At 43.4% G+C, this 10152-nt stretch overlaps 1 protein-coding gene across 1 annotated transcript in view; it reads right to left on the reverse strand.

The window, feature by feature from the left end:
* Positions 1-10152, reverse strand: part of MSH2 (mutS homolog 2) — a 72482-nt gene that overhangs the window by 62277 nt on the left and 53 nt on the right. Inside the window, exons 1-2 of the mRNA XM_008700442.2 lie at positions 9948-10152; positions 1060-1214 (exon numbers count right to left, since the gene is read on the reverse strand). The exon at positions 9948-10152 is cut by the window's right edge and continues 53 nt beyond it. Of these exons, the coding sequence (XP_008698664.2) occupies positions 1060-1214; positions 9948-10083 (291 nt within the window). The 5' untranslated portion in view covers positions 10084-10152. The remainder of the gene's footprint in view (positions 1-1059; positions 1215-9947) is intronic.

Consider the following 10152-nt stretch of genomic DNA (forward strand, 5'->3'; position numbering starts at 1 on the left):
AAAGAAAGAGTTTTAAAGTTTTAAAACATCAGAAAATTTGAAAAAATAAAAGGAGGGGTGGCTTATCCGGTTAAGCTCCGGACTCAACTTCCACTCAGGTCTGGATCTCAGGGTGGCCTGGGGCTCCGTGCTCAGCAGGTCCTCTGCTTGAGATTCTTTCTCTCTGGCCCCCAAAACTTGCTCTTGAGCTCCTTCTCAAATAATCTTTTTTTTTTAAGAATTTATTTGACAGAGAGAGAGACAGCGAGAGAGAGAGAGAGAGAGAGAGAGAGCGAGAGAGAGCGCACGCGCGCACCCTCACACAAGCAAGGGGAGCGGCAGAGGGAGGGGGAGAAGCAGGCTTCCTGCTGAGCAGGGAGACCAACACTGGGCTCGATCCCAGGACCCTGAAGGCAGAGGCTTAATGAATGAGCCACCCAAGTGCCCCTCAAATAAATCTTTTTAAAAAATTAAAATAGGGTGCCTGGGTGGCTCAGTCTGTTGAGTATCTGATTCTTGGTTCTGGCTCAGGTCATGACATCAGGATCCTGGAACAGAGCCCTGCATCAGGCTCCACGCTCAGCGTGGAGTTGGCTTGAGATTCTCTCTCCCTCTCCCTCTGCCCCTCCTGCTCATGCTTTGTATCTCTCTCTCTCTCTCAAATAAATAAAATCTTCAAAACCAATTACAATAAAAATAAATTTTTAAATCTTAAAAAAAACCAAATGTGTATAAATGAGGTACCTGGGATACAGTCAATCTATGTGATACTACTTTAAAAACAATAAAATCAAATCTTTAATGCTGGTATTCAATTTTACATAAAGTCTATTTTATTATTAGGTTTCAGGGATCCTGACAAAGCTCCAAGTATTCATACTAATAATAAGGATTTACTGAATTTCCAAATTGCTATTACATCATGATTAAAAAAACCACATGCTAAACAATATTTATTCCTCAAAGCATTTTATTATCACAACCTGGTTAGAATATTAAAAACACACAAGAGAATTCTGTCACATCTTTATTTTTTCTACTCTTAAAAATAATAACCAAATTAAAGAGGAAGATAATTACCTTAAATGCCAAATACCAATCATTCTCCTTTGAGGCCTTACTTCCAGCTCTATTCTTATAAACTTCAACTCTATACTGTCGAACTAGAAGCAGATCTTTTACAAAAGACTCAAAATTCATTTTACTAAGCACAACACTCTCCAGAGTCTTTGTTCCTAAAGAAAAATATTAAAAATACATGTTACAGATTTGAGAATTTAAAGTAGTAAGTGTTCAAGTACCTAACACAATGGCTTCCCCCAAGCTACACTCTTCTCTCAGTAATTCATTCCTTCAACAGACTGTTTATCAAGCATTTATTACTTACTACTCATCCCAGTTGAAGGGTATAAAAAGGTGAATAGATGCAGCATCCCACCATGCCCCCTTCTGTGGAAGCTATGCATCAAAATAAAAAATTAGGAAGATACAAAGATGGGGCGCCTGGGTGGCGCAGTCGTTAAGTGTCTGCCTTCGGCTCAGGGCGTGATCCCCGGGTCCTGGGATTGAGCCCCACATCGGGCTCCCTGCTCAGCGGGAAGCCTGCTTCTCCCTCTCCCACTCCCCCTGCTTGTGTTCCCTCTCTCGCTGTGTCTCTCTCTGTCAAATAAATAAAATCTTTAAAAAAAAAAAAAAAGAATGAGTAAATACATATCTAGCTAAACTTACTTGTCCTTTCTTATAGTTTCTCAGAAGTCTGAATAAAGTCTTATAGTATTTGTATGCAATTAAATTTTTTCCAAAAGGCCCATAAAAATGTATTAGTCATTATTCATTTCAAAATGTTCTAGGTAACACAGACCAGAATTCAAAGGTTCAAAAAAGTATAGCAAAAAGGAGACTTCCCTTTCACCACTGATCCCCTACACACCCAATTCACCAGCCTAGTGCTATCAGTTTATAAAATTTATTCCCAAACTCAAGCTATGCACACACAAGCATTACTTTGCTCCTCTATCAATAAGGGCATACTACAAACACTGTTCTACATCTCGGCTTTTTTTAAAATTTAAAAATTTAAAAATTTTGGAGGTTGTTCCATCAGTACAATCAGCTTGTGTTTACAGCTGCAAACATTCCATGACTCTGAGGATGTTCTATAATGTAATTAGTCTCTTACTGATGGATAGATAGGTTGTTTCCAGTTTCTGCTATAACAACAATGCTGCATAAATAATCTTGTACATGCTTCACTCTCCAAACATTTGAGTACACCTGTAAGATAAAGCTCCCAAACTGGATTTTATCAAAGAATCTGAGTGATTTTGATAAATATTGCCAGACTATTCTCCTTGGTTGGCTGTGCCAGTTAACACTATCATCCATGAAGAATGAGTGCATCTATTTCCCCTATCCAATCAACACAGAGTTTTCAAACTTTTTGGTCTTTATTTTAAATCACTGGTTCTCAACTGCGAACAATCCTGCTTCTCTAGCAGACATTTGCCAATGTCTGGGGGCATGTGGGTTGTCCTAATACTGGGTTTCATTCAGTAGAGGTAATACCAATTATTCACTTAAAGGTAATACTTGTAGATTATTCTGACAATTCTGGATCTTATTAAAGATTTAACCTCAATTTAATAATAGATCATGCCAAGTACAAATATCTGATACAAACAAGCATAAAGATTAATTAAATGACATAAAGCAATTGTTCTGTACAGCTAAGCATAGCTGATACTTCCAATATTCCTTTCATTAGTATTGGCAAGAATTCCCACTGTCAGACACCGAGAAAAAGGACTCAAATCTTGCCTAAGGTTCTTCCCTAGAACATTCCTCATTACCTCATCCAGGACTGGCAAGCATCTACAGCGACCAGGCAGGTATCACATGAGCAAAGGAAGCCACAAGAAGAGCAACAACAGAGCTGACATGACAAGTGTCTTCAAAAGAAACCATCTGGAGTGGTGGGAACAGTGACAAAAGAAGGAAAGCACATCAGGGTGAAGGAGGAATCTAGACTTTGTCAGAGAGAGCAGCCACTCGGCTCCAAACCCACTGCCGAACTGCGGGGATATTTACACCCAGAGTTTTCAACTGCGCAGATTTTTCAAAGCGCAGCTCAAAATATGAATTTTCTGAAAGCTCCCCATCTTTAAAATATGGGCAATCAGTTCAAACTTAGAGTAAAACACTATTTAGGCCACCAGTATCAACTCAGTAAGTTTAAGTCACATTTTCTTACAGACTTGAGTAGACTGCTGTTTAGCTTGCATTTAGAAAGCAAGTTGCATGAAAATTATGTTTACTCTAGAATCCCATCCAACAAGGCCTGTACTCACATTCGCAGAGGCATGCGTGAGACTGAAGACCTCCAGCCTGCAGCCGACTCACGATCTCCCAACTAATACTCAGGATCAGAACCTGAGTTAAATGGTCAGCCCTATCTAAATCATTTCTTGGTTTTGCCTAGCACTCATCCCATTTTGCCCAAGACTCTCCCAGTTTTAATACTCTAAGTCCAGTGTTCCAGGAGCCCCCTCAGTCCCAAGCAAATCAGAATGACTGGTTACCCTACCAACCCATCCAGTTGAATTCCACATGAGTAACATTATTCAAAAGATGAAACACCATAAAAATAAAAATAAGGGAAAAAAAAACTCGCTCAAGAAAAGCAGCACAGGCACCTGGGTGGCTCAGTCCATCAAGTGCCCATCAGTTAAGTGTCCAACCCTTGGTTTCGGCTGAGGTCATGATCGCATGCATCATGAGATCAAGCCCCACACTGGGTTCAGCATGGAATCCACTTGAGATTGTCTTCCTCTCCCTCTGCCCCTCCCCCCACTAGGGTGGGCTCTCTCTCTAAAATAAATCAATCTTAAAAAAAAAAAAGCAGAAAACTAGAGTTAATACAAAATCAGAGAATTTCTCCCAAAGGCACTGATAAACACCACTGTGAATATTAACCAGCAACTTCCAGCAAATACAACAGTGAGTTTCAAAAACACTGTTTTTCATATCATCCTTTAAATTAAAAGGCAACTGTGAAGTCCAACTCAGCGAAAACAATTCTGAGAGGGGAAAAAAAAAACACATCAGTCTGCCAAAATTCTGAAATAGCTCTTAAATCATCAAACCAGGAGGACGTGCCAGCAGAACCGTCTGGCCAGCACAGGGTTTTTAAAGTACCCGAAACTGAATGCCATCAGAGGATGAACAAGCACTCGGAGCCACAAGCCCCACCACTCCCTATTACGCCCAACTATTCTGCACATCAATGTTATCTACCTGGCCCTGGAGACAAGGATCCAGAGCAATCCGGTCAAATCTTTCTACTGACACTTTCAACAGGAACACAGGTTCACAACAGGGGTGCTTTCTTAAGAGTGGGTGGGGTGAAGAGACAAAGGAGGTGATTCTACTCCCCCCATGGCCTCCTCTATCGCCATTGCTAATGCACAGTCGGGCTGCCCAACTGCCAAGGTTATCCTCCAAAGATACTATTTCTCTCAAAGGAGTTTTTATGACATACTGCATGGCAGTGCATTGTAAATCTTATTTACTGACAAGCACCTAAAGCACAGCTACTCTACGTTCCTGGTGAAGAGACTGGCATCGTATGCTTTGTCTAACCAGCTGGGAAGTAAAACTGACCTTCTGGTGTGAAACAAGGGCAACAGGAACAGAAAGCTACCCAGCCTCCACCTGGGGTACAGCAGAAGGAAGAGCCTCACGTTCGTACGAGATTCTTCTCTTCAATAATGTGGAGCCCCCAACCTTTCAGCTAAGAATCACCATGTGTCTGCTACACGTGGGCATTGTGCCAGGGGCCAGGATTCAGAGGCAGACATTGGTTAAAACACAGTTCCTGCTCTCTAGGAGCTTTCAGTCTATTGGGATACACAGGCAATAGGTAGAATAAACGCTGTGTCTAGGGTAAGGAGAAGGTCCAAGGGCAGGGAACACCCAAGAGGGGCAGCTAACCCGGCAGTCTTAACATGGGAATCAAGAAAGGCTCCCAAAAGGAGATGCTTTCTGAGTTCTGACAGCAAAAGAGGCAAAAAGTAACTTTCTTTTTCAGTCACTCAGCTTCCTTATCTATAAATTGGAGCTAGGTACTAACCCATCTCACAAGGCTTTTTTTTCTTTTTTTAAAGATTTTATTCATTTATTTGAGAGAGAATGCAAGTGAGAGAGCAGAGGGAGAGGGAGAAGCAGACTCCCCACTGAGCAGGAAGCCCAATAGGGGGCTCGATCCCAGGACCCTGAGATCATGACCCAAGCTGAAAGCAGCCATTTAACCAACTGAGCCACCCAGGAGACCCTCACAGGGCTTTTTTATAATAATGTGAGCACTAGATGTTGAAGATTAAAAGTAGCTAAAAAGGTGTGAATAAGTCTAGGGTGCCTCAGTGGCTCAGTCAGTTAAGCGTCTGCCTTCGGCTCAGGTCATGATCCCAGGGTCCTGGGATGGAGTCCCACGTAGGGCTCCCTGCTCCACAGGGAGCCTGTTTCTCCCTCTGCCTCTCTCTCCCTCTCTCTCATAAGTAAATAAAATCTTAAAAAAAAAAAAAAAGATGTTAAGTCTAAATGCCAATAGAATGAACTAGAACCAGACAGAGAAGAGGAAACAGAAAGCTACCTCTGAGAAGAGGGGATGAGATCCAGACCACAAAAAAGGCTCACCTCTTCACTGGCACAATAGGGAAGGCAAGAATGGGTACAGATGAAATTAAAAAGTAGAGGTTCAAGAAGTAACTCAAATGTCTTTGAAATGGCAAATAGGTAAAAACAAGATATGGTATATCCACACAATAAATATTATTTGTCAATAAAAAGGAATGAAGTCCTGATAGCAGAGATGAACCCTGAAAATATTTTAAGATTTTATTTCCAGAGAGAGAGAGAAAGAACAAGCAGGAGAAGCAGGCTCCCCGCTGAGCATGGAGCCCCATGCAGCACTCGATCCCAGGACCCATCCCCTAAGCTGAAGGCAGATGCTTAACCAACTGAGCCACCCACACCCAGGTGTCCCGTACCTTGAAAATATTAAGTGAAAGAACCCAGTTAGAAAGACCACATATTATGATTCCATTTTTTAAAAAAGATTTTATTTACTTATTTGCGAGAGAGAGAACACACAAGCAGCAGGAGGGGCAGAGGGAGAAGCAGACTCTTGGCTGAGCAAGGAAGCTGGACATGACCTGAGCCGAAGGCTGATGCTTAACCGACTGAACCACCCAGGTGCCCTTATGATTCCATTTTTATGAAATGTCCAGAATAAACAAATCTAGAGAGAAGGCAGGTTAGTGGTCGTCTAGTGTTGGGAGAATGGGGGGCGGGGGGAGGGTGACTGCTAGTGGGCCCAGGGTTTCTTTTGAGGACTGACAAAAATATTTTTAAAAATTTACTGCGGGGCACCTGACTGGCTCAGTTGGTTACAGCATCCATCCGACTCTTGATCTAAGGGTCTTGAGGTCAAGCCCCATGTTGGGTGTAGAGATTACTTTAAAAAATAAGTAAAAATATTTAATTGAATTAAAATTTTTTAAAAAGTTGAAATAAATTAAATAAATAAATAAATAAATAAATAAATAAGAAAGATGTACTGTGGTGGGGCGTCTGGGTGGCTCAGTCGGTTGAGCGTCCACCTCTTGATCTCAGCTCAGGTCTTGATCTCAGGGTCGTGAGTTCAAGCCCCATGTTGGGCTCCATGCTGGGCATGGAGCCTATTAAAAAAAAAAAAAAGATGCACTGCGATAATGGTTGCTTAATTTTGTGAATATACTAAAAACCACTGAATTATAAAACAAAACACTGAATTGTATAATTTACATGTGTGAATCAAAAATAAATAAATGTGTGAATCAAACTGTATGCAAATAATACCTCAACAGGCTGTTATATTTTTTTAAAAAGTAGAGGTTTGAGGGCAGGAAATTGAGGGAGTTCTAACGATTTCGGTCTTCTATAGTCAGAAGCAAGTATGACTGCTAAAGAACGCAGGAAAAGGTCACAGGCTCCAAGATTTGCCTCAAGCGCAAGTGCATGGGACCCTCATCAGGTATTTATAGTTCATCACACGTTACAGTCCAGATATAATTTACCAGTCTAGGGTCATTTCTTCAATAAGCAATGCTGCCTAGAAATGTACCTAACCCTTCTTAACTTGACCAAGGTTTCCAGGTGGAACAGAGAAGCAAAGGAAAAGGTTTTGTTAACCCTTTACCTGTATGGCATAATATTAAATGAAGGAAAATTCCTCCCAAGAAACAAGTATTGGCAGGCTTACATCAACATACAGTATTTAAACAGACGCTCAGTTACACTGTACTTTGCACAGTGAAAACTGCAGGACACCCACTTTGGGGATCTCTGGGACATTTTTGTTTTTGAGTCCCTCCCTCTTTCACTTATTTCAGACAATTTCTAGTAAAAAATGATCAATCTTTTTATAACTGCTATTATCCTACCCAAACATATATTAGAACAATCTTTTACCTAAGTGTGCGTTTGGCATAAATGTGTAACCTAAGAACTAGATCCATAGGAAAACACACATTTACTTGCTAATCTCTGAAAAGTGAAATTCACATTTAACACCGCTCTCAACATGACTGATAGCTGATTGTCTAGATTATTCTTAGAAATGACGGGGCGCCTGGGTAGCACAGTCGTTAAAGCGTCTGCCTTCAGCTCAGGGCGTGATCCCGGCGTTCCGGGATCGAGTCCCACATCGGGCTCCTCTGCTGGGAGCCTGCTTCTTCCTCTCTCACTCGCCTGCTGTGTTCCCTCTCTCGCTGGCTGTCTGTCACATAAATAAATAAAATCTTTAAAAAAAAAAAAAAAAAGAAAAGAAATGTGCCTAGTAAGCACCTAAAATTTAACCTTCAAGAGCAATGAAAGGAAAATTTTTGTTTTTAGAAGTCTACACTCAGGGGCGCCTGGGTGGCACAGTCGTTAAGCGTCTGCCTTCGGCTCAGGGCGTGATCCCAGGGTCCTGGGATGGAGCCCCATATGGGGCTCTCTGCTCAGCGGAAACCTGCTTCTCCCTCACCCTGCCGCTCCCCCTGTTTGTACTCTGTCAAATAAATAAATAAAATCTTAATAAATAAAAAATAAAAGTCTACACTCCAGTATAGAAGATTCCTGATATTCATACTAAATGTCCTTCCTAATAAATGGTGTAATGCTTAGCATTCATTATTCCTTTCATAATCTAAATTAGAAAATAAAAGTATTAGAATCATTAACAAGTGCTTAGAAAAATCAGTGATTCCAGAGGCATCTGGGTGGCTCAATCGGCTAAGAGTCTGCCTTAGGCTCAGGTCATGATTCCAGGGTGCTAGGATCAAGCCCCGACGGGCTCCCAGCTCAGCCAATAGCCTACTTCTCCCTCTCCCTCTGCTGCTCTCCCTGCTTGTGCTCTCTCTCTCCCTGTCAAATAAATACAATCCTAAAAAAAAAAAAACAAAAAAGGAAAAGAAAAATCTGATTCAATTCACACAAACATACAAGTACGTTTAGAATCTTTTACATCATTTTAAATCCTTACGTTATTCTAAACCCCATAATACAAAAATAGGTGAGCTAAGTGCCCTAGCCTTGAATAACTTTTAAAAGTGGAAAGCAACTTACACCATCATTAACCATGAAGCCATCCCTCACAATCTCTGGCTGGTCTTCACGGATCCTCATACCTCTCCTCTTGCCCCTTCTAACCCATCCCCCCCATCTTACAGGCAAACGTCCAACACACCACTCCACCTTAAGTCATCCAACCTCTGGGCCTACAGCATAAAATTTCAACTCAATACAACAGCAACAAAAAAGCCTTCCAGTCTCTGACCCCACCCACCCGGGCTACCCTCCTCCTGGTTTTCTGCTCCAGCGACACCCATCTGCCTCTTTTCAGACCCTCTCCCCAGCAAACGCCTCATCCTTCAAGACTCAAGTGGAATTTAATTTTTCATCAAATGCTTCTTCTGTGGTCTCCAATCGTTGCCATTTCTGTCTTCAACAACTTCCCATGGAGCCCATCATTTCTGCCTTGCTCTCCACTAGAGAGCTCTGTGAAGGCAAGGACAACTGTCTTTCCCAGTGTTCATAACCCTGTCTGATACAGCAGCATTCAATAAATTTTTGTCTGATGAATGAAACATTAACATCCCATCTGCATGTGGCAAAGGCAGCACTAGAACCCACAACTCCTCACTTCCCCCCAGAATGCTCTTTCCATCATCACAACAGCGCCAGGGAGTAAAGCAATGAACATAAAGCATCTAGAACATCGAGCTCACATAGGGTGAGAAGTTTGCAGCCTTACAGGGAGAGATGATGCGGGAGAGCTGGGGCCGGATTACCGAGGGCACGCAAGGCCGAGCTGAGGCCAAGACATACGTGACTAGTCCAAAGTCACACAGCTATTAAGTGGAGGCGCCGCAACGTGAAACCACGAAACCTGGCTCCAAGTCCGAAATCCTGACCACTTGGCAATACCACCTATCAATAGTAACCCATTCCAGACCCCTGCGCTGAACCATAGGTGTAAGTGAAATGTGGGCAAAACCACACTGGTGACATGAAATGGTCTCCCAAACTCCCTTCTATTTTAAATCTCAGTCCTGGACCGGAGTTTGCGGGGAGATCTACAGGGCCAAGGCGCGGCCATGGGCAGACACCCACACGACTGCTGTGCAATTAAAAAGAACAATGTATTAAAACGCCTGGCAGAGCGGATGCTCCCTCCGTGTCCGTTGTTAGTTCAGGTCTGAGGCCGCTACAGAGGGACAGACTCAGGCCGGAGGCGGGCCAGGGGCGGATGGCGCCCCACTTGGCCAGGCAGCGGCGGGAGAAAGCGCCATCCCTGGGAGGCACCGACGTCCCCGCCCCCGTGACTCCTCGCCCAAGAGCCCGCTCGCCGCCCACGGCTTGAGGAGAGCCCGCGCCGTCCCCGCCCTCACCTGCCGGCCCTATGTACTTGACTACCCCCTGCGTCTTGAACACTTCTCGGGCAGCCAGCAGCGCGTCCTCGTGGTGCGCCGTGTAGAAGTCGCCCCGGTCGAAGAGGCGCACCGTAGTGGTCGGCTTCTCCGGCATGGCCTGGAAGAAGCGCACGAAGCCGACCTCGGCCGCGCTCTCCAGCTGCAGCGTATCCTTCGGCTGCAC

The sequence above is a fragment of the Ursus maritimus genome, unplaced genomic scaffold (genome assembly GCF_017311325.1).
Source record: "Ursus maritimus isolate PB19 unplaced genomic scaffold, ASM1731132v1 scaffold_6, whole genome shotgun sequence".
NCBI lineage: Eukaryota > Metazoa > Chordata > Mammalia > Carnivora > Ursidae > Ursus > Ursus maritimus.